This window comes from Oculina patagonica, chromosome 4 (assembly GCF_052425735.1).
Source record: "Oculina patagonica isolate OP01 chromosome 4, crgOcupat, whole genome shotgun sequence".
NCBI classification, from domain to species: Eukaryota; Metazoa; Cnidaria; class Anthozoa; order Scleractinia; family Oculinidae; genus Oculina; species Oculina patagonica.
Genome location: NC_135761.1, coordinates 24,693,718 through 24,719,140, shown reverse-complemented (window position 1 = coordinate 24,719,140; position 25,423 = coordinate 24,693,718). Strand labels below are relative to the sequence as shown.

Below are 25,423 nucleotides of genomic sequence, written 5' to 3'. Positions count from 1 at the left end.
CCCGAAATATTAACTGCCTTTTACAAAAACTTCAGGCATCTGTTGAACTCTCCAAACCTCATGAAAACTAACATTCGTGTCCGTCTTATGGTGGCTGAACACAGTTTTTAATACTTGTGCCGCATTTGCCATTTTTCTAAAACCGTTAATCCCTGGGTCCCCAGAGTTGACAAGACATAAGTTTAAAGGATGAACTTCGGTAATCTTACAGTTTAATTGACGTGTGTGTCGTTGCCATTGCAACATGAATGGATATTAACATACCTTTTAAACCGAGTTTTGTACATTTGCAGAAAACTTAATCTTTAGATTTCCTTCATTATTTGCCTGGAACAAACTTGTAACAATTCTCGCATGTTAACAGTACTTTAACATACAGAAAGGCTCTTAGCTATCCTCTGTTGAAGGATAACTCGATTATCCACAATTTTTTTTGATAAATTTCAACTGTTTTGCGATAGTCCACTTACTTGTTTCCTCAAGTATCTTCCTGTCAGATTTTATGAAATTCTCATGAGTGGTAATTGAGAAATATGCGCTTTTTCGAAAATGGCACTAAAGCATTCAATCGAAATTTTTTGGCTAACTACGCATGCGCTGCATTTAACTGGGTTCTTACAGTAATGATAAAAAATAGGTCACCAAGGGTGACATGAGTCTAATGCCGTATGGCATAGTGATACAGATTGCGCGGTTTTCGTAAGCCGGTTAAAATTGGTTAGAGGTTTGTGTTCGGGAGTTTAATTTAAAATGCTTATAGCAAGCTAGGGGCATCGTGGATGATTATGGATGAAAACGAAACAGTCATAAATGTTATATGCTTCACAAAATTTAAAGTATGAACAGGAGTTGATGTTACTTCTTCCGTATTGTCCGTAAAAGCAGAAACGATTAAACATTTGGACAAGATTGCGTGACGATTTACAAAAAGCATGTTCATTACAACAAGGGTTGAAGAACTTCACATCGTTTTCTTTCAGATTTTTCACCATTTTGATGATGACTCTTGAAACAGATTTTGCAATAAAAGCACTTGAAATAGTGACTGTTACTCCATTGTACTGTAAGCACTTAGTGACAGATTTTCCTAAAAACGGGTGTAAATGCTCACGTCAATATAATGATGACCTTTTGAACGCTGGAAACTAGGCAATTATTATCGAGCTACCATACACAGGAGCGAAGACTGTTTATCATGATGTACAAATTTCGCGAATCATCACTTCCATATCAATGTAACCATTTTATGATTTTTCTAGCTGTAAGAAGAACTTTTAAAAGATCTCTGAGAGTCGTAAAAGCATGAAATTCGATTTCAGTGTATGGCAAAGGCCGGGACAGTGTAATACTGCAAAGCGGCCAAACAAACGCATTTTGATTTAGTCGCGTAACTTGATTTACATTTATCCATGTACATCTTTTATTTTTGAAGGTTTTTGTTTGCACTGTAAAGAAAAAAATGGTCAAAATTCGAATGACTTAAATACAAAAACCGAGGTAAAGTTTTCTATTTTTTAAAACAAAATAAATATTTGGTCGCATTGTGTAAATAAACGCGAGTCGCCGTCGAAATATTTTTTCTCAAAGACGTCTTGCTTTTTAAGCAAGACGAAAACACAAGTGCTTAACTGAACTGAAAACGAAGATTTATTTTCACAAAAAGCTTACAAATGTCTTAACTGGAAAATTATTTCGTCCTGTTCAAGTGTTGAATAATCGTGACTTGAGAAAGAACTTTTAATTATGCGTGGGAACACGTGTCGCTGATTGGCTGTTTTTAATTGAAACTAATCGTGCGTGTCCGTACGGAGTCCGTTCTTGCAGCTGATCATTGTTTTCTACATTACAGCGAACGATTATCGATCCCGAACCATTCCCTTGGGATTGCTAACAGCTTTTTTCATATAACAAAGAGTCTAATGCGCATGCGCAAAGCGCACGCAAGCATTAGACTCAAAAAAATTCAAAATTGCAGGATTCTTTTCATCTTCACTAATCTGAAAGACACACACTTGCAATATGAGGGTTTTGGCGCAAATCCAAAAAAATGCGTTCGGGGCTTCGCCTGGCTCGCCTGCCGGCTTCGCCATTCTCGCCCCTCACTGTTTTTTTGGATTTGCGTCCAAAACCCTCATATTGCAAGTGTGTCGGGGTTAGATGACAGCCTTTCAACCCATGCACATGTATCTAGGCAAAGGCACCCTTTTAACACTTGTTGAGGACTGTCCTAAAACAAGTGGCCCCCGCCAAGCCCCAAAGAACAGGCGCGCCAGAATTATTTTTCAATTGAACAAATATTTTTTACTTTGTATATGCACCAAATGGCTGCCGCAAGATATTCGTCAGAAGTTTTGCAAGCTATGATGGAGGAAAACCTCCGTGAATTTCAAAGAAACCCGCAAAGAAATTTGTCTTTTTTACTGGCCAACACCGATTTTAACGATTGGCTCCGAGTATGGAAAATGGACATACCCGAAACCGAAAAAAACAACAAAGATCTTTTAATTTTTGCAAAAAAACACAAAAAAAAGTTTTATGATCTTTTGGAAAGTGAAATTGAAGAATTGAATGACATAAAAGCAAGCTTCGGGCTTAAAGTAAAATTTTCGATGAAAAGAAACGGAGTTACGCAACACATGGAGCACTATTTCAGAGAAAGAGAACCGCGTCTTTTTACAAAAAACACCAAAGACCGAATAAAAAAAGAGTTTGACGAATTTATTGACAAAGCAAAGGGAGAAATCGAGGCTTGGTCGGAGAGTGGCTCGGGGTGGGTTGTTGAAAGAATAACAAGGGCGTACACCTATGTTGCGCGTTATCGGCCATTGCGCGGAGGAACTTACTTGCCTTTGCCTCCCAAACTGGCAAACAAAAAAGCAATTATTAACGTGCAAAACAGTGACAACCAGTGTTTAAAATGGGCTTTGAGAGCTGCTTTATTCCCGCCTGCGAACGGAAAAGATCCTCAAAGAACAAGTAAATATCCCGTTGATGACGGCATAAACTACAACGGAATCGATTTTCCGACACCCCTAAAGCAGATTGACAGGCTTGAGGCGCAAAACAGAAACCTTGCAATAAATGTTTTTGGGTGGCACTTGAAAGACGGGTGTGTGATACCTCTCAGACAAAGCGAAAAAGAAAACAAAATACCCCGTATAAACCTTATGTTGATTGAGTCAGGATTGAAACAGCACTACTGTTTTATAAAAAGAATTAGCGCTTTGTTACACGACCAAACCAAACACAGTAACAAAAAACACTTTTGCATGATGTGTTTGACAAATTTTACAAGAGAAGACTTGCTTGAAAAGCACAAAAAGTATTGCAATGGGGTCAAAGGCAAGCCAACAAGAATCGAAATGCCAGATGAGGAGAAAAACACCCTTTCTTTTAAAAACTACCAAAAACAAATGAAAGCGCCTTATACGATTTACGCCGACGGCGAGGCATTGTTAAAAAAAGAGCGCCGAGAAACGCCCGAGAACCGCCAGAAAAGTTACACGTACAAAACAGAAAAGCACGAGGCATGCGGATTCGCTTACACGCGTGTAAGAAGTGATGGTGAACACGAAAAACCATTCGTTTACAGAGGAGAAAACGCCGTTGAAGTATTTTTGAACTGTCTTTTAATTGAAGAAAAGAAAATAAGATATGAATTGTCAAAGCCAAAACCTCTCCTTATGACGCAAAAAGACTGGGCAAACTTTAAAAAAGCCGAAAACTGCCACATCTGCGAAAAATCGTTGGTGAAACAAAACTTTTTAGACTCTTTGCCGGTTTGGCTTAAATCTAATAAAAAGGAGTTTGGTTACTTAGGACAGTTACACAAAAAATGCTATTACGAAAGAATAGAATTGGCGAATACTCTTAATAGCGGGAACCATTATAAGCTAAAAAAGCTTGAAAAAAAATCACACAAATTAGCCGCTGAAAACCAAAAAAACTGCCTAGCGTGCAAAGAGCCGCTTATCCAGCCGAACTACAAGGATGCGGTGAGGGATCATTGTCACATAACAGGCAATTTTCGAGGAGCCGCGCACAACGTGTGTAACTTAATGATGAAAATAAATCCAAAAAATATTCAAATACCAGTTGCATTTCATAACCTGAGTGGCTACGATGCTCACCATTTGATGCAGTCAATTTCGAAGATTTCAAAAGAGGCACAGAAAGAGGTAAAGTGTGTTGCAAACAACATGGAAAAATACATTACATTTTCACTGGGGGGTTTAAGGTTTATTGACACTTTGAACTTTTTACTTGGAAAGCTTGAAAAACTTGTAGAAGATACGCCGAAGGATGCATTAAATATGACGAAAAAGGTTTTCTTTGAAAAAAGTGAACTGTTGTTAGACAACGGAAAATATCCAAGCGAATACGTTGAAGTGTGGGAGGAATTTAATTATAACAACTTGAGTGAAAGTTTTTTTAAAGGTGGGGACGAAACTAAAGAAAAATGGCAAATTGTCAATAACATCCACATAACAGATGAAGGATACAAAGAAGCAAAAACCATTTTTATAGAAAAATTTGGCTTGTTAACACAAAAGGGGATTTATCCCTATGAATACATGGACTCATGGGAAAGATTTAAAGAAACAACTTTGCCGAAAAAAGAAAAGTTCTACAGTAAACTTACAGGCGAGCACATAACAGACAAAGAGTATGCACACGCGCAAAAAGTGTGGGAAACCTTTGGCTGCCAAAATCTTGGAGACTACCACGATTTGTATATCAAAACGGACGTTACCCTGTTAGCGGACGTTTTTGAAAACTTTCGAAAATTATGCCTTGAGAAGTACAATCTGGATCCCGCAAATTATTACACGTCGCCAGGTCTTTCTTGGGATGCGCTTTTGAAAAAGACAGGTGTGGAGCTTGAGTTACTCACAGACTACGAAATGCACCTCTTCGTCGAAAGGGGAATAAGAGGCGGGATTTCGTCGGTAAGCAAGAGATATGCAAAGGCGAACAACCCATATGTTAAGGGATTTGATCCGAGTCAACCAAAAAAATACATAATGTATCTCGATGCGAATAACCTTTACGGGTGGGCAATGAGCAAGCCGCTTCCGAAAAGTGGTTTTAGATGGAAAAAGGTTATGCCAACAGAAAAAGAAATAATGACAAAAAAAGAGCATGCAAAAACTGGATGGATTATGGAGGTGGAGTTAGAATATCCGAAAGAGCTGCATGACGCTCACGACAGTTACCCATTAGCGCCAGAGAAAAAGAAAATAGACAAAGAAATGTATTCGCCTTACCAAAAGAAATTAATGAATGATCTTGAATTAAACCCCCCAAACACTGAAAAGCTTGTTTTAACGCTTGAAGACAAAACCAATTACGTCGTGCATTACCGAAACTTGCAGTTTTATTTAAAACAGGGAATGAAACTCAAAAAAGTGCACAGGGTTTTAGAGTTTGAACAGGAATGCTGGATGGAGCCCTACATCCGGATGAACACAGAATTCCGAAAAAAAGCAAAAAACAACTTTGAAAAGACCTTTTACAAGCTAATGAACAACTCGGTTTTTGGAAAAACAATGGAAAACCTGAGAAACCGTGTAGACATAAGAATAGTAAGAAGCGACGAGACAAATAAAATAAGAAAATTGGTCGCAAGTCCATTGTATTCAAGGCACGTGATGTTTTCAAACGATCTTGTCGGAATAGACATGCGAAAAAGTAAGCTGTTTCTCAATAAACCGGTCTACACAGGCATGACTATCCTTGACGTAAGCAAGCTATGCATGTATGACTTCTTTTACAACCATCTGAAAAAGGAGTACGGGGAGCGTTGCGAGCTTTTGTATACAGACACAGACAGCCTTTTGCTTGTGATAGAAACAGAAGACGTTTACGCGGACATGGCAAAAAACATCGGCGAGTACGACACAAGCGACTACCCCGAAGAGCATTCACTTTATTCGAAAGAAAACAAAAAGGTGTTGGGGAAAATGAAAGACGAATGCGCAGGAAAACTGATTTCAGAGTGTGTTTGTTTGAGGCCGAAAATGTATTCAATAATGACAGAAGGTGAAAGCGAAAATGAAATCGAAAAAATAAAGAAAAACTTTCCTGAGGCAAAAATAAAAGAGTGCACTTGCGAAGGGGAAAAAATGCAGGTAATAATGGCAAACGACGAAGAATTGGTCAAAAAAATAAAAGAGAAACATCCGAAAGCAAGTGAGTCAAAATGTTGTAACACGCTGAAAGTGGACGAAAAAAATATAAAAAAGGCAAAGGGGGTGAAAGAGTGCGTGACGAAAAATGAGATAAATCATAAAGACTTCAAAGATGCACTTTTTCAAAACAAGGAAAGCTTTCACGAAATGCACATGCTAAGAAGCTATGCCCACGAGATGCATTCAATAGTGGTAAACAAAAAATCGCTGTCGCCATTTGACACAAAGAGATGGATAAATGAAGATGGGATAAACACTTTGGCATATGGGCACTATCGGATGGGTGCGGAGCACGAGAGCGAAGCTCTTGCAGAGAAGGGGCAAAAAAAAGAGCCCACCGCCCCATAAAAGGGAGTGAAAAAACTAACTAGCCGCCAAGCAAAGGTCTCTCTAGAGTGCTTTAATAAATAAAAAGCCACTCAGGAGTGCCCAAGGGGCTCAAGCACTAAGGGCTTGGTGGTAACTGTGTATTTGGAGGAATAACAAGCAATTCTTCACGCACGAAGCCGCGCTTTGGACCATCGTGCAAGTAATAAAGAACTGGCTGATTAGGTTTAGTAACAGACCTTTCAATGCTGTAGACTTTTAATGACCAAATCGGATCTGTAGCCCTTTTTACGCCGCCTTCCAGCTCGCCAGGTTGGTAGAGATAGCGCACATTAACGAGAGAGGGGAGTTTTTTTTCTTTCTTGCCAACAGGTCTTGTATATTTTGAGGACGGTTTTGACGAAACAGCCTTTTCTTTGATTGCAGCAGCAGGTTTCTTACCAGTAAGACTGGTTACTTCGTTGTTCAGAGCGGCAACAACTTCGGGTAGCCTTTTTACCCACGCTGTCGACCGCTGACCAGATGGCAGGTTCATCTCGACACCGTACTGATAACCAAACAGGCGCCCTGCCAGTGTTTGATTAAAACGTTCAACAATAGCTTGATCTCTGTGAATGTTAACACGCCCGCGTCTAATATAGGTTTTGTGATTTTCCATTTCTTTGGTAACAGCTCCCATGAATTCGCGACCAGGGTCAACTTGCAGCATCTGTGGCCATTTTAGTGCACTTCGCCTGTAAATTGTCTGAAAACCTTTTGCAACCTCAGTTGAATCTTTGGAGGTCAAAGGCTCGGCCTCTTTGAATCGGCTGGCAACGTCAACAACAGTCAGAGCGTATTTGTAAACTTTTCGCCCTCGCGGCAGTTTGTCGTGTGGCAGAAAAAGAAGGTCCGCCTGGTGGACCGCGTTTGGAGAAGAAACATCGAATTTTGGGCGAGGAACGTATCGTGGTGCCGGAAGGTAGATCTGCCAAAGGGCCTGCTTAACGAGCCACTTTTTTGCGGCATCTTCGGAAACCTTGGCCGCCTCGGCTAATTTTTTTATCGCTGCAATTCCCTTCCAGTAGCCCTGGGGGCTATAGTAGACTTTCGAGATTTTCTTCGAAAAGTTTTGCTCCGCAAAAATCTTTGCATCCATGTGTATACAAGAAAAAAAGAAAAGTTTAAAGAAACCGAAAGGCAGCGTACCCAAGTGCAAGCGCGCCAGCGCCAACGAACATAAGTTCACCTTGTTTCTGCTGCTCACTTGGCTGATAGAAATCAGAGAACTTGGGTTCTTTCGGAGGAATCATTTGTTTGTCAGGATGTGCCTGGTTGTAGAGTTTGAAAGCGTAGTCTGTGTTCGTAAAGTTTTGTTTCGCTTGCTGTTTGATCTCATTGTTGGTTTCGATCCAGTCGAGAAGCTTCGTGCGGTCGCGAGAGTACTTCGCGTAAGCTGCCTGGTAAGCCTCGAGAGCTTTGTCGTGTCTTTCTTTTTCTTTCAAAGCGGCGTCATCTCCGCCACCCAAAGCTCGAGCAAGATAGTTGCCGCCAATGAAAGCAGCAGCGTTCAAGATAGCTCCGCCAGCCATAATCGCGACGCTTGCCATTTTGTTATTATACTATTCTAATTTTTTTTTAATTGGTTGGGAGAATTTTCTGGTCCTCGAGATACTGTTTAAGTGCAACGCTGCCAGCCATGACGGCTGTGAACTTTACATAGTTCATAAAACTGCTGCTTGGGTCGGATGTGAAGTTTTCTTTTACAACTTTTTTGGCAGCCCAGCCGATTCCGGCGGCAAGGCCAGTGAGAGTCGCGGCATCCATGAGTGTTTTTACGAGTTTGTTGTCAGACATGGCGGTTCAGTATAAAATAATAAAAAATATTCAATTGAAAAATTTTTTTGTTTATTCTTCACCGTTTTGCGAAGCAAAGTTTGCAACTTCTTCACCAGATTCAACTTCTTTTGTTTTTTTTATACCTCTTTTAAAAATTGTATCCTCATCCTTTTGCACCCGAATAGCGGTTTTAACGCAAGTTTTGGAAAATTCAAACCAAAGTAATGCAATACCAGCCATAGCTGCACCTTTAACAAGGTTGTCAAGAATAAAACCAAGGGACATTGTCGGTATAATAAATGAAAAAGAAATGTTCAAAAGAAATTTTTTAATCCATCGGACGGATTCCTCTTTGTTTGCGAGGTCTAATGGCATTTTGGATTGTCGAAGGCGTGTCTGAAGAACGCGTTGCAACCCTTCCAATACTTTCTGCTGTAACGCGCAAAGCGCGGGGTTCCTCTGGGACCCCTGGTGTGTCATCAGTTATAAGAGTTGGCGGAGCTTTAAATGTTGGACTTCTTTTTTCGTTTATAAAGGCTTTTATGTCTTCGCGTTTCACATAAGTTGTAACGATTGCAACGCCGATACCAAGCAAAGATATCCATTGATTTGTGGTGAGACCGCTTGATTGCGGCTGAGCCTCGGGCGGAGCTGGTTCCGTTACGGCCGGTGGTGTTACATTTCGCTTTGCAGCAGCAGATTTCTTTTCCTTTTCTTTTGCAATTATTGCAGCAGCCTCGACAGCAGCTTTTTTCTGTGCTTCACGAGCCTGTTTTGTTTTTTCAGCTGCAAGCTTGCCAGCAGCAACTCGCTTTGGATTTTTGGCAGGCTTTGTTGCTGGAGTTGTTGAAGTAACTTGTTTCTGTTCTTCTTGAGCGATCGGAGTTGGTTCGAGCTCGGCCATTTATAATAAAAAAAAATAATATTTAAATAGAAAATTGCTCAGCAAGATTTTTTGCTAAGCAATTGCTAAGCATTGTTCAGTAATTACTTAGCATTTTCTTAGCATTGCTCAGAAAAATCTTCAGTAGTGTTTGTGTCCGCATCTTTGGAAGCACCTTTGGTTTCGCACAGCGAAGTGTGCGACTTTGTAGCTTCGTTTAAATCAATGTGCTTTGTTGTGATGAGCGCAGCATTTGCAACGGCAAGAAAGCGGCCGCATTTCAAAGCCAGACCGCCTGCCAAAGTGGACAGCTCTTTGCTGATGATGTAGTCGTTTTTGAGTTCCTTCTGATAATCATTGACGTCCTTGATATTTACGGCCATACCAACGACTTTAGTAACAAGAAAAATAAAGCTGTCAATCAAGCTGTCGGTTGTTTTGGATCCAACGTATGCCTCATATCTCTTTAAGTACTTTTCAACTTCTTTATCTGTCAAGCGCTTCACCTGCTCGTGTGTCAGTTGCACACCGATTGCTTCTTTGGCTTTTCCTGTTGAAACAAGGATTGCAAGCTGTTCACGCAAAGCAGGAATGTCAGGGCCTTGAATGAGTGCCATAGCGCTTTCTGTACTTTCTGGTTCAGCTCCTAGCAGTTCCATTACGGAAGCTAATTCTTGTTCACTTGCAGCGCCCTTGACGCTCTCGGGAGGAGAAGTTGCGAACGGGTCAGCCATTTATTACTCTAAAAAATATGTTCAATAAGAAAATTTTGTGCCGTAAGGGTGGCGATGAGAAATGACAAGATGCGAAAACTTATTTTTTTTTAGCTTTAAAATGATTTCTTTGTAATCCTCATGGGCAAGTTCGCCAGCGTAATCCTCAAAGATTGCCTTCGTGGTCTTGGCAGAGGGGGTGTAAAAGAAAACGATTGCCGCAACATTTTCGCGGAATGAGGATGTTATGCTTGTCAATTTTTGAGTTAACACCCATATGCTCAAGCCTGCGTGGCGAGCAGAGAAAGCAAGATTCACCAACTCCCCTGTTCTTCCTTTTACATCTTTCGAAGCAGCACAGTCGTCGAGGATGATAAGCGTGTTCGTACCCTCAAAAAGAAATCTTGAAAGCCTTAACCAAGATTCCACCTCGTGCTGCTCACAAATTAAAACAAAAAATCGAAGATCTTCCTCAGCAAAGCGATAATAAGTCTTGTTGTGCGCGAACGTCGGGCAGATGAGCACGATGTAGTCAAACTTGCCTCGGAAAGGGCCACAAAGCTGATTGACCACGTATCTTGTTTTTCCTGAGTTCGTTGGTCCCACAATGAGGGCGTTGAAGGGTATATTGGCAGGATCCATCTTCGTTCGTATATGTACCTAAGGTACACTTTTTCAAAGAAAAAATTATAAAAGCACAGATTCTAACTGCCTGCCAATTATATTCATTTGGGCGTCGCTGATTACGTAAATGTGGCAGTTCAAATTACCTGAGCCGCTTGCTTTCCTCTCTAGCTCAAGCTGGACACCGTCCTTTGTGTTCACAAGGCGCGTGCCGCTTCCGTGCATCGAGTGGTCAGCCATGGAACGCAGATCAATAAGAAGGCCAAACTTGTCTTCTGTGTAAAACTTTTGCAGAGTCATGTGCTGCGTTTTATTTTTTTCTTTCATGTAGAATCTTTTAACTTCTCCCCAAATGTCCATTCCTTCGATGCCGTTGTTGTACAGCATGTTTGGCGAGCCGTTGACAGTGATGCTTACTTTTGTAAGGTCCGGGTTAATGTACTTTTCCGAGCTCCTTGCACCTTTGTTATATTGCTCAATAAATAGGAGCAAGATACCTTTCATGGACCTCCTCTGCGGGTTGACCCTTAGATTCAGACGTGTGTCGGAGCCTTTTGCAAAAGTCACCACTTTAACACGCTGGATGTGGTCGTAAGCGAACTCTTTGCCGCCCGAATAAGCGCTGAACGCTTCATCTGCAATTTCCTTGCTTCTTATCATCTCGTACTCCAGCTGGATGTTTGTCAACTTGTATTTCAGTTTTGTTGTATCTGAGCCTCTGACCACATGTTCGGCTGCCGCGAGCTTCAGTTCGAACACAAGATCGTTGTATAGTGCCTGAGGATAAAATGCCCCATGGTCAGTTAAAATCTGGTGATCCAGGCGGATGCGGTATTTATTTCCATATAGCTCATTCAGCTTTTTTTCTGCTTCCACACCTGAAGTTTTCTTATCGCCAGCATTTGAGCGAATTTTGTTAAGGTCCTCGCTCTGAATGCCCTCTGGCACCCTGTCGTCGCGCTCCTCCTGCGAAAGGAAAAAATCCTCAAATATTTTGTAGATGTCATAGCCAACCGTGTCCTGCACGACGGTGCCTTCGTACTTTACAACAAAATCGTCGACCAGAGCTCGGCTGACGTTGTCAACCAGAAAGTTGTTGGCATGGCCTCCGCTCAAGTCGATGTTGAAGCGCAGCGCCAGCGAGCCGGGCACAATGACCTCGTTTTCGTTCAGCTTGGGCACTGAAACATACAACGTTTCCTCTGGATTGGCTTCTGTGCGGTCAAAAGTGATTCGTTTTACCGCGCGCTCGGCTTTCAGTGCGCCGAGTATTTTCTCTGTGCGTCCCGGTCGAAGGTTTTCTTGAACAGCAGCCATCTCTCGATTGGTTTTATTGTTAAATTGAAAAGTTTAATTTGAAAATATATATATATAAATTAAGTGATGGCGGAAGGTGGTGGTGAGTTTGGATACGAGGACCATGATTTGGACCGAGATCTTGACCACAACAGTGATAACGATGATGAAGGGGAACAAGAGGTCGACACAACCCGACCATTTCAGCCCGGGGAGGCATCCACACCCTACCATGGGGGTGAACAACATGAAATGCAAACGATGCAGCACGAACAGAGCGGGCTGCCAGACACATCCTACGAAGAAACACCTTTGCTTGACAGTGCGCAATCAATGAGCGAAAAAGCATGGAAGTCTCTAAAAGGGGTGTTTCCAGAAAGCTCATCAACAAATCTTGAAGCTTCTTACAGTCTAAAGGGCAGATTACAAGTAAAAATGGCCGGAGCTGGTAAAAAATTATATGACCTTTTCACCACCAAAAGGGGTACAGGTGGTAAACAACAGCTAAATCCAAGTCTTACAAAAGAAATCAGGAAAGAACTTGGACCAATGGCACAAGAACTTATTGAGAAAGAAAATGAAGAAATACGAGAAACCAATAGAAGATTAAGAGAATCTGAAATCCAAGTTCAAGAGTCCCAAAAAATCGCATCAGAAAAAGAAAAAGCCATCGAAGAAGTAGAAAAAAAAAGAATAAAAATCGAGCGAAATAACGCCATTATTGATCAACTTGGGTCAGCTGTTGAAAATAAATCAGAAGTAGAAAGACTTAAGCTATTAAATAAAAATCTTGAAGCTGATGTAAAAAACTCAGAAAAAGAAGTTGCTGCTCTTGAAAAACTGGCAAAAGATAAGGCAAAAGAACAAAAAAAAGGCGACCAACTAAGGGCAGTCCTCGCTGCCCAAGAGAGCAAAAGAAACACTTTGGAAGAAAATCTCAACAACACAAAAGGGTTGGATGATTTAAAAGAAAAAGAAGCCGAGATAAAACAACAAAACGAGGAAGACAAAAAAATTATTGAAGATGATAATGCCTCGCCATCTGAAAAACAAGCAGCGGAAGACAGAGTCGCAGAAAGAACCGAGGAGCTCGGGCGTTTGCAAACGCAGATTGCAGAAAGAGAAAGGGCGCTTCCACTTCGTGAGAGGATCAAAGAGATCTTCAAAAAATATGGCGTGACAGTAACAGCAATACTTCTTGCTGCTGGTGTCACGATTGGTTCTGTTATTGGAACAATTACAAACGCGTTGAAGGCAACCGGCAAAGCGTTGGGGAAAGGCCTAAGTGATATTGGCTCAAAGGTAGCATCAGCTCTGCCTGGTCTCATTGGCTCGATTGCGAAATTTCTTTTCAAAACCGCTGGTCAAGTAATTGGATTTCTTGCAGAGCACACCTGGCTGCTTATCCTTGCTGTGGTTGCTTTTCTTGTTGAAAAATACATCAAAAAGAGACGTTAACGCATAAGGGTGTAGAGCAAAGCTGCTGCTCCAACCGCGCCAACAGCGACAGTTGCTTTGTTTATTTCGTGTGAATCATTGGCTACGGCCTTCGTAGCTTTAGCGCTTTGCGCGTTGCCCCCTTGAGGGGGGGCGCAAAGGGCCCTAGCTGGTGTTTCAGCAGCGCTTGCGGCGGGTGCCTGATTTTTTTTTGCTGTGGCGCTCTTGTGTATAGGATTTGAAGGGTGGCTGTTTGGTGGGTTGATTTTTGATTTTCCTCCGGCCATCAGTTTAAGAGCTGCTTTTTTTGTAGCTTTATTAACCTCATCATTCACTCCTAATTTCATCCCAACAACAGCCTGCTTAAGCTGGTTATTGTAACCAACAACGCTTTCTGTGTTTATCACCATACGAGCGGGCATCAGCCAGGCACCTGGGCAGACTGCAAGGTTAAGCCGAACCTTAGCTTCGTCGATGGCTAATTGGTATCTTTGGACCGACTTTGCCAGATCAGGTTGCCTTATAGCGTCTTCAACCAACACGAGGAACTCACTTTGCGCTTCCTTTGCACGGCCGCCTGTTCCAAGTATGCTACTTCGAACGTTCACCTGCGAACCGAGAATACAGTAGACAAAAGCCTCTATCGACTGGTTTACTCTCGACAAACCTGCCTGAGTAAGCCCTTCAGTGCCGTTAGGACAAAACCAGTCTGCCTGTGCATATGCAGCGTCGTCTGGCTCGATGTATTGAATCAAGTTACCTTTGCTTGCAGTTCCACCTTCATCCGAAAATTTATCGTAATCGGGGTATTTTGCTCCAGTTTTGTTTGGTCCAATGTTAGTAATCCAGATATAAACGTTACCAAGTCCGTGGTTTGCGCCTGTTGTGAAACGGAAATCGCTTGACGGGTCGACACCGAACTCAGCGCATATTCTTTTGTAAGAAGCCACGTCGTACTTGTTGTCGAACTGGCTAAAAGTGGGGTCGCCTGGCAAGGCGCTTACGCTCTGAATTCCCCCCATCTGAAACAATATTCGCCTTATCGTGAAATAAACGTGAAAAAGATAAAAATTACGCACAATCGGTGGCAAGCTAAGAGCTGAGTGCTCTTCATCGAAAATATCTCGACTTATACCGCAGCCTGTTGTCGCGCACCATACCGCAAAGTTAAGTTGCTGTGGCCAATAGCCCATATTTTGGCTAGCAAGCCACCTTTTTGACTCTTTTCCTGATGTATGCTTCAGTTTTGTTTTTTGAAAAATCTCTCTTAATTTCGTTGTGAAATATTGGTCTGGTGTGACGTAGATGTTGATTTTGCTGTTAAATATTTTTTTCAAACTCGGTGCGGCTTCGTGAAATCCAACCGCGGGAATTGGCAAAGATGAGCCTTTTGCGCCGCTTGGTGACAGCTGTTGTGGAAAACCGCCTGAAATTTGATTCACCCCCAGTGCTTTTTTCATCTCTGGGCTCCAATATTTGCTGTCAGAGCCAAAAACATTTATCAAATGGCCTTGCCCTGCCTTGTAATAAATGTCTGCCGTTGCTGTGTGGTTGTACGCGAACTCAACCTGTGCAACAAATTTTGTTCGGTCAGCGTTTGGATATTTTGCAAGAAAAGGTTTCCATGCATTGTCTTTTGCCGCTTTAGAAATTGTAGTTGCTTCTGGGGTTTTCATCCACTTCATAAAACCTCTTGTTTTTGCATCCATGGTCCTCTTTTATATTAAACATTTTTTATTTTTATTTAATATAAAAATGGTTGTGCTGACTGTTACCACAAAAGAAAATCCGAACACTGTTTATTTTGACCAGCCTATTCCAAAACCAAGCTATATCCGGCTTTTAAGTTGTTCTCTTTACAACAGCTGGAATAGTTTGGAAAAGGATGGAATAGTTTTTTATAAACAAGTGAACAAGGAAGAAAAGGCGCGTTATATACGGCAAGGAAACTTCTCACTCGATGACATTGGGAGTATTTTTGAAAAAGGATTTCCAGAGAAAAACATGTTTTCTGTAACAAAAGGCATTGCAGGCCGTTCATTGATAATAAAAGCAAAAGAGCCCAATTTAAAAACTTTTGGACTGAATGAAAGTCTTATTAAGTTCTTTAATTTGCCTGGGTTTGAGAATTACGCAAGTATTGAAAAGGAATTTTTTGAAACAATTGAGGTAAATAATGTTTCAAATCCTAAAAATTACTTCATCAACTGTGACCTTATCGACAAGCAACAAAGCTTGCTAAATGGTAAGCCATCAAGCCTTTTAGCGTTTTTTGACATACGTGGAAAACCGTATGAAAAAGTTTATTACCAAAATACACATTTTAACGTCTTGCGCGACGTTTCTGCTGAAGAAAATGTATCATCTCTGACTCTTTCGATTAGAGATGAGAATGGAAAGCCATTCGATTTTAACGGCTCAAATCTTACATATGAGTTGGAATTGAATTAAATTAAATACAAAATTAACTTTTATGTATACGAGACCATGTCATCTGCTAATGTTCTCCCGAGTGCCCCTGCTTATGGTGATCGCGAAGAAACACAACTTTATCCAAGCCTCCCAACAAATGCCGAGAATTTTCGGCTGACTGAAATAAGTAAAATTGAAAAAGAAATATCCGCTGAAGCTGAGCATTACAGGCTTGTGTTAAAAAAATATAAAAAAGTCCGGAAAGTTATTCACTATTCCGTGGTCTGTCTTGGCGCCGTGACGGCAGCTCTGTCTTCTGGAGCTGTTGCGACTTCACTTACTGGTGTTGGAATTGTTATCGGCGTTCCTGTTGCAGCAGTAGCAGGTATATCTGGCGCAGCTTCCACTGGCCTGTCAGTTATCAACAAAAAGCTTGAACGTAAAGTTAATAAGCACTCAAGAATCCTCGCTCTGGCTGTTGCAAAACATGACTCGATAAACAGCTCTGTCTCACAAGCTCTGAATGATAATCTTGTTTCTGACAAAGAGTTTCAACTGATCACACGAGAAATGCAGAAATATCGCCAACTTAAAGATACTTTACGCTCAAACTTTGCACAAAAACAAAGAAATTCACTCCAGCCAGACATCGGGAAAATTCGGGAAGAAATCAAGAGAGAAGAACGCAAAAGATTGGAAAAAAAACTTCTCGAAAGCGCCACCGACATTTCGAAATAAAATTTCAGTCCAATAAAACATTTTTTCATTTTATAAAAGAATGATTGTCTGCGCACATCTTGTCGTTTACTTTGTGATGGAAGCATTGTCGTTCGAGTTGCAAAAAAATGTTCGAGACATCACAAGAGAGGTTGTTGTTTGCCTGAACGAGGCAAAATAAAAGGTTAAAGCGTGCTTAAAGTTTCAGCCGAGTCGAAATCAGAAAAAAAATAAACACTTGATTTAATCCCTACAGTCAAGGGCTTGTCTGAACAATGCATGCAAATTTTTTTTGTGTGTGGGTGAATGTCCCACAGCGTCAGACTTATGCAAATCAACAGCTTTTTAATGATATAATAAGCAATCAATAAACATTACAAGTGTGTTCAGTAAAATAATTTTATTCAGTTGCTAAGTTAAATGTTCGTTGACAACGGCGGACATCTATGGCCGCGGTATCCAAGGTAAATTGTTCGTTGACAACGGCGGACATTCATGGCCACGGTATCCAAGGTAAATTGTTCCTTGACAACGGCGGACATCTATGGCCACGGTATCCAAGGTAAATTGTTCGTTGACAACGGCGGACATCTATGGCCACGGTATCCAAGGTACATTGTTCCCTGACAACGGCGGAATATTTAAGGTTGAGAACTTGGCTGATTTTGTCAATTCGGGTTACAGCGTAACCCATTTGAAATTTCAAAGTGATGACGTTTTGAGGCCTGTGACTAAAATAATTTTGTCAATTCAGGTTACGGCGTAACCGATTGCATTCCAAAGTGATGACGTGTTTTGGCTTGTAACTTGGCAAATTTTGGTCAAGTTTGGCAAACGCTTTAGTTGTATTAGGCTATCGTTTGACATCTACAAATGATTCATGTCGATAAACTGAGTTAAATCTTCTTAATTTTGATCGAAAAATGTTTGAAAAAACGTCTACAAGCATCCGATATACTTAACCTTGCGACCAAACTTCACGACCAAGCATCTGATTGTTGTCCGTAATTGCTTAGGTTTCGCGAAGCGAAGGCACGAATAGCTGATGTAAAATATTATAATCAGATCCTAGTTTGTCGTTTCCAAATGATTCATGTCCGTAAGCTGCGTCTTTGCTTTTTTTTTTCGATTAAAAGGTTTGATAAACGTCTCCATACATCGGCCATACTTGCTTGTGTAATACAAAAAAGCTTATGTGAATATTATAAAGTTATAATTTTAACTGTGATTGGTCACAAAAGACGTCATTACATCGGGAAATAACCTATTAACTAAAAATAGTAATGACGCCTGGTGAATAAACTTACCGTGATCTGATATTGTTCTTTTATGTGCTAGAAAGTTCTTAGCTCAATATTTCACGTTATATTTACATGTTAGTCAAATTAAATATTGTTGTTGAATAAATCATAGCTCTCAAAACACACATACAAAGAGTTTGAGTTGTTTTCCGGCTAAAAATATTCAAAATGAAAAAAAAAAAACAATTAGATTACGTCAAGGGGGTTTCCCACGCAATTGGCACAGGGTAAACAATGACTTCCTGTGTTACTCGATAATTTATGCACTCACCGGAGCGTGCAAGTTTTGTTTAGCTTGTCAAAACGTTTGCGACAACACTGCTGTCTAGTTTTTTTAATTTTTCAATCAGCTCGTCTGTTAAAAAGATTGTTATTTGTTTTTCATTTTCTTTAGTTTTTTTGTAGGTTGTAAACGCTTTTCCACGAGATCTTTTCAAGTTTTTCTTTACATTCAAGTTAATTTCTCCAGTTCTCCCTCTTCCCATCTTCGTTTACTCAATAAGAGCATTTGTTCAATTGAAAAATAATTCTGGCGCGCCTGTTCTTTGGGGCTTGGCGGGGGCCACTTGTTTTAGGACAGTCCTCAACAAGTGTTAAAAGGGTGCCTTTGCCTAGATACATGTGCATGGGTTGAAAGGCTGTCATCTAACCCCGACACACTTGCAATATGAGGGTTTTGGACGCAAATCCAAAAAAACAGTGAGGGGCGAGAATGGCGAAGCCGGCAGGCGAGCCAGGCGAAGCCCCGAACGCATTTTTTTGGATTTGCGCCAAAACCCTCATATTGCAAGTGTGTAAGACCACTTAAGCAAAAGACTGAAACCTACGAACCTGAAACATCGGGCTTCGTTCCTGAATCCCTGCATGTCTGTTGTCCAAAAATACTGCACATAAATCCCTGAAAAGCAATTTTCTCTGCCCAATATTTCTTATGTGGATCTAAATAAATATTTTCATTGATTTAGTTAGTGACGTTCCTTAAAGTACCTCTAATCATTAAGCGCATATTTGCACTCGCCCAACAGCCGCAACGTGGGAGGTTTCGATGCCCCGTGGATAAAAAAGACGTAGATTTTTTAAACGGGCTTTGTCACGAATTTTAACAGATTTTTGAACAGCCAAAATTTATATTTTTGTCATAAAAAATGGTCCATTTTATTACAAATTGTTATCATTAGAGCACTGAAACTGTTTATAAGCGTCTTTGGCTGGGTATGGTTCGGATGGAAATGGATTGCACCTTGACAATTAAGGCTTTAAGGCTTTACTTTTCGAGTTGTTTCCGCGCGTCTTAAAAATAATCGATATTTAAAGCCGCAGCTTGATTTCTATCCGCAAATTCGTTTAGACGTTTAAAGATAATGGTTAACATGGATTACCACTAATTTCAGAACAGTTTGGGTCAAAAAACTGCGAAATTTCCGTAACGTAGCTCCTTTAACTTACCACATCGAAATTTCTGTTTCTTTTTTTAACAATCGGCCGAGAATTGGAAGAAAGGATGGTGGGTTCGAACGATCTCCCACTCCCCCCCCCCCAAACCAAAGCCCCACCCCCCATTCCCGACACCCCCGCTTCCTTACTAATAATGACATCTTTTTTTTAGACACGATAATTTTTTTAACATGCGGTAAATTAAAGATCCTTTTCTTTTTATGCCACTAAACATTGGAACGAGCTAACTTTTTATATTAAACAGTCCGAGAGCATAGCGATTTTTTAAAAGAACCTTTAAACATTTCACAAGCCACTAGTAAGTAGTAACCGTTTTCAAAACAAAACACAAATTTAACTTTGGAATAAAAATACGTAGGATCCCGCGTTTTCCTAGCCTGCGAATACAGCCGCCTCTCACGCTCCGATGCAGCAAGCGGAGCGAAGCGTGAGAGGCTGCTGTATTCGCAGGCTAGCGTTTTCCACACCCTGCGTTTTCCACACCCCGTGTTTTCCACACCCCGTGTTTTCCACACCCCGTGTTTTCCACACCCCGTGTTTTCCACACCCCGTGTTTTCCACGCCCCGCGTTTTCCACACCCCGCGTTTTCCACACACCGGGACCCCGGGACCCCGGCCCAGTGATTTCCACTAATCCCAACGACAACAATCTTTTTGACCAGCAGCATAAAAGAACTTTAGTGACGAAAGTAAATGAAAGGGCGCCCTTTCTTTTACTTTCCTTTAAGCAATTTTTAAAAATTATAATTCTTCAGAATTTGATAAAACTTAAATGAGCGTAGTGAACAGACACAGAAATAAATCTCAAGACCCAATTACCACTGTCCCCAAAAAAGAAATCTTCATCGTTTTGCCCTATTTAGGTTTCCAAAGTAAAATTATTACAAAGCAAATTAAATCTTGTGTCTATAAATTCTATGGTTGTTTCAATCTTAAAATTATTTTCCAAAACATTCGCCGTATTAAGTCTTTTTCCCCTTACAAGGACAGACTCAGCCGCTCTCAAATGTCCAATGTTTTCCGACATGCGTTGTCTTGTCATGTTTGTCACCGCAGTGTGTTTTTTATTTTTATTGAAGTTAAAATGGCCTAAGAATAAGAATGTCTAAGCTTCAGAATTTGATTTATCTGCGTTGCCTAATCTGTATAGTTTGATAAAAGTCAGTTGAAATGCCACAGTTTGAAATGCGTATTGGTCCGTATTCAACTTTTGACCGGCTCGAATGTTTTTATGAGACAGTTAACACCAAAAATTAAAAATTAATATGATAACGAAAATGAGAGCATGCTTAACAGAATAAAATAGAACTGGATTTCTCGATTTGCATAAAGCCACCGTCCAAAATCGCTTGACTCTCAGACGCACTTCGCTCGATAATAATCGGGAACCGCGTTTAAGACATCAGAAATCAGAAAAACTAGCGTATACATATAATTAATGTTAACGTTTTACAATTCCCCCGAGAGTAAACATTTCCTCTTTTCACAATAATAGCGGTTGCAGTTGGCATTTATTGCCAGTTGCAAATACAGCAAAAAAAGCCATATAAAAACTCAACAAAATCCAACATTGTTCGTAAAGATTTTTGTCAACTCGTAGAAAGGACTATCAACTGGTAGAATACTATAAGGCCATCCCAATAAAATGCTTCGTTTCCCATCGCCCGACCGACCCATTTTTTTTCGAAAAGTAAAAAAAGAAATTCCAGATTCACCAGTCAAAGAAGCAAGTACTTCAATTTACAAGCACGCGATCTTGTTTTATTAACGACAATTGATATGATGTGATGTCTCTGTCTTTAATAAACATCGATACTACGTTATTTAAAGACTGTTAAGGAATAACGAACGAAAAGACCACGTTTTCGAGTTGACTTTGTAATTAGGCTTTCTTACTTAGCAGCCCGGCCTTTTCTGGAACCCAGAACCCTTCAAGTGTTCCTTCTTTTTTTTTTTTTCCCGACCGACCGACCCACCATCACAAGTGACGGGGCGATGGGAAACGAAACATTTTATTGTGATGGCCTAAGTAACTCCTCCGCTGGGAATCCTTGAAACTCGAGAAGCTCGAAGAATCGGAATCAGAAAACAGAATGCAGTTCGCATGTCCATCTGCCATCAGTCAAATTTACAGCGCAAAATCTTGTAAACTTCTTTTCTAAATGTTCGGTTCATGATTGAAATGATCCACGGATTTATAACACTGCTCAATAAACCCAATGCAGTGCAAGTCAAAGCTAAGGTTCTGTCAATCTCGTGCCAAGCGTACGCAGTGTTCATGACTATTTCAGTGACAAATACTGGAATCCAACATAAAACGTAAACGAATACGATTACAAACATGGTTCGTGTCATTTTAAGTTCTGCTGCTCTTGAAGATAAACTGGATCCGTGAAGTTCAGGGTTTTGCAGAGTGGACGCGACATTGATTCGGTGACGTCTTACATGATGGAAGATCCTCGCGTAAAAAAATATAAAAATTGAGATTGGTATCATTATAAAGCCAGCGGTCGAAGCGTAATTCGCCAAGTGCGACAGAATGACTGAATCCTTTACAGGAGCCGTGTACAACACACAGGTCACTTTGAAGGGATGGAAGTAAAATGAAAATAGTTTGAATGCATAGAACGCGAGCATTGTCCCAAAAACTACAAGCCATATTAAAATGACAAACATGAATGTCGATTTATAAGAAAAAATTACACGGTATTTCTCTGGTTTTACAACACAGTAATATCGATTTACAGCAATCAAAGCCATTAGATAGAGCGAAACGCCTACAAGAGCATACATCGCCACTGCTTGAAACTTGCAGACAGCGTCGCCAAACATCCATTGGCCTGACTTGAGAACAGCGAGGATAAACGACGCGATAACAGAGCAAGTTAGAACGTCGGATATAGCCAGGGCGGCCACAGCGATATTGGTAGCTTTTAAACGAAGAGACGTGTTTCTGAAGACTGCTAAACAAACGCAGACATTTCCAAGCAAGCCTGTAACGGCGAAAACGACAAAGACAAATGACTCAACAACCACTGTTATCGTTCCGCGGGATCGTAGTTCCCTTTTAAGCGAGGTGAAAACATCCAGACTTTGATTCAGATCTTTAGAGTTATTCATTACGTAATCGGACTAGCTGATCGTCCAAGGAAATTGGCCCCTTTAACGTTCACAATCTACAACTACAGAAGCTTTTTAAACTCAGTAGCTTTTAAATCCAACTGAGTGCTTTTAAACCCAGTGTCACAGAAGGCAATGCAATGAAACAATTCTCTTTCTTGTTCAGCTGCTACTCTTAAAATGTTCTCTTAACTTGAAGCAGTTTGCAAAGGAAATTAATTAAAAATCGCGTTTTGTTTACCTCGGTTCTGGACAATATGTCCCAACAAAAAAGATAAAAAATAATCACAACTATATTGCAACCGTATTTTATTGCCAATTTAGCACTATACAATATACTCTCAGTCAGAGAGATTTTAATTGCATCGCTCCCGCAAACAAACTGCTTCAAATAGAGCTCCATGCATGTGATAAAAACTAAAAATTAAAACAAGATACAATGAAAATGAAAATGAAACTAGAAATTGCTTTTATGGGAAAATTCCCGATGGTGTACTATTTGGGAGAAGGCTTAAATTATATTCACTGCACGCGACGAAAACAATACAAACGGTACCAAATTTAAATTACATGTAGACGATGTTGTACTTTCTTGGCTGTTAACTATTCCAGGAGCGTCGTTTTAATTTAAAACATTTCGCTAGCATCACGAATGAAAACAATAAAGAGCAAACAACCTTACATGAGTAGGAAAGCATCATGCAAGAAAACTTTTCATGGCCTGTCAGTGAAGTTCGGACCCATGATGGGCCGGTCCGCCGAATGATCTATGGAATGGACAGCGTGCAAAGAACTGGTGTTATTATACATTGGAATTACTTTGAAACATGTGATTTGTCGAGAGCATTCAGTCAATATATACAGTAGCATGTGAACTTGGCATGATAACCCAATATCTGCAGCAGATATTGGGTTATCATGTCGAGTTCAAAGTCCACCTAGTTTCCAAGCCCCTCGTCCGTGTAGTGCTGTCACTTTTGAAAATATGGCTGAGCGATTCGCCTCCATTTCCGAAGAGGAATTGAAAGTTTTGATCGAGAATATAGATTCTAAAAATACCAAGAGAACATCAAAAACAAGTGTAAAAATTCTGAATGATTATTTGAGGGAGAATAACCTGGAGGAACCACAAGATAAAACCGCTTTGGCCAATGTTCTGACGAAGTTTTAGCTGTCGCTAAAGAAAGTAATGGCAAATTGTTTGAAAACGTATAATAAAACAATTATTTGTACTTACACTTTAATTTGTTACCATCTCAGCTTTACTTTGAAAAAAAATATTGACATTAAAGCTGTCTACGTTAATAAAAATAACGTCATTTTAAAGGGGCAGTGTCACAGGGATTAAGTGCTACACGAAAATCCAAGGGAGGTGTTGGAATTAATTGAAAATCCACTCATAGTGGCCTGGCCGTGCTAAAACGTACCAAACTAGTCGTGAAAATTGTTAAAAAGTGGTGTGGCTATGGATGGGTAGGAGGAAAGCGACTTAAAATTCGACAGTGTTACTTGGAAGAAACTCACATAAAAACCATTGATTAGGGTTTATTGACATATAAATTTATGCCTTTCTTTTTTTAAAAGCTAAAAAGGTTATTTTGTTGATCAGAGTACACCCTTACAGTTATAGCATAGATTTACTTTACACAAAACGTAGAAGACTTCTCGTGACACTGTCCCTTCAAGAAGGTTTTACGATTAAGAACACCTCTTAATTTGAAATTGTGAATAGGAGATAAAAATCTTTGACACTATCCCTTCAAGAAGGTTTTACGATTAAGAACACCTCTTAATTTGAAATTGTGAATAGGAGATAAAAATCTTTGACACTATCCCTTCAAGAAGGTTTTACGATTAAGAACACCTCTTAATTTGAAATTGTGAATAGGAGATAAAAATCTTTGACACTATCCCTTCAAGAAGGTTTTACGATTAAGAACACCTCTTAATTTGAAATAGTGAATAGGAGATAAAAATCTATTGTCCCTTCAAGAAGGTTTTACGATTAAGAACACCTCTTAATTTGAAATAGTGAATAGGAGATAAAAATCTTTGACACTATCCCTTCAAGAAGGTTTTACGATTAAGAACACCTCTTAATTTGAAATAGTGAATAGGAGATAAAAATCTATTGTCCCTTCAAGAAGGTTTTACTATTAATAACACCTCTTAATTTGAAATAGTGAATAGGAGATAAAAATCTTTGACACTATCCCTTCAAGAAGGTTTTACGATTAAGAACACCTCTTCATTTGAAATAGTGAATAGGAGATAAAAATCTTTGACACTGTCCCTTCAAGAAGGTTTTACGATTAAGAACACCTCTTAATTTGAAATTGTGAATAGGAGATAAAAATCTTTGTGAAATCTTTTCACTGTTGAGAAACCCACAAGTGTCAGTCAGCTGCAGTATCAGAAATTAAATTTTAAGTACCTTGTGATCGACCAGATGTTTCATTATTACATATTGTTTGGTTTGTATCATTTTTAAAAGAAACCAAATTTGTTTGACTTGTTTGGGGCATTCTTTGTGAAAGTACGGCAAATGAATAGAAAGTTTAAGGACGACAAAGTTACAAGGCAAAATGAATTCGCCGCAACCTAAATGTCTCGGAAATATTTGTAGTGAATGATACCTAATGATGGTGAATTATGTCTAATGATGACTATTGATGTCTTATGGTGGTGAAAAAAGTGTAATGATGGTGAATGATACCTAACGATTGAGAATGATACTGAGGGTAAATGATATCTAATTATGGACAGGTGAATGATGCCTAATGATGGTGAATGATATCTGATGATCAAGAATGATGTCTAATGATATCTGATAATGGTGAATGATGTCTAATGATATCTAATGATGGTGAATGATGTCTAATGACATTATTCACGGATAAGCTCTGAAGAGTTTTGAAGAAACTGAGGGAGAAGCTATTAGCCGGCCACGATATAAAAATTATTTTAAGTCATTTTTCTGATTACATTCAAATCGAAGGAAATCTCCAAATAGTAGTTTTTAACGTAGAAAAACACCAAATAATAAAAACCAGAAAAAAACAAGGATGGTTTCGACTGACGAAGATTAGGGGGACTGATACGAATGACAAACTTGAAAAAACTTGCCAA

General features: G+C 40.0%; 2 protein-coding genes across 2 annotated transcripts in view; one reads left to right on the top strand and one right to left on the bottom strand.

Annotated features, from left to right (window-relative positions):
• The window catches only part of LOC144649997 (uncharacterized), an 82,532-nt gene that overhangs the window by 32,629 nt on the left and 24,480 nt on the right, over window positions 1-25,423 (top strand). The window lies entirely within an intron of this gene.
• Window positions 21,293-22,468, bottom strand: LOC144652045 (neuropeptide Y receptor type 4-2-like). Its single transcript, XM_078512086.1, has one exon. The coding sequence runs from the start codon at window positions 22,292-22,294 to the stop codon at window positions 21,293-21,295; it is 1,002 nt and encodes a 333-aa protein (XP_078368212.1). The 5' UTR covers window positions 22,295-22,468.

What these genes read in the sequence shown, in the direction of transcription:
- LOC144652045 (XM_078512086.1), bottom strand. Translation starts at nt 22,294, where the DNA reads ATGAATAACTCTAAAGATCTGAATCAAAGTCTGGATGTTTTCACCTCG.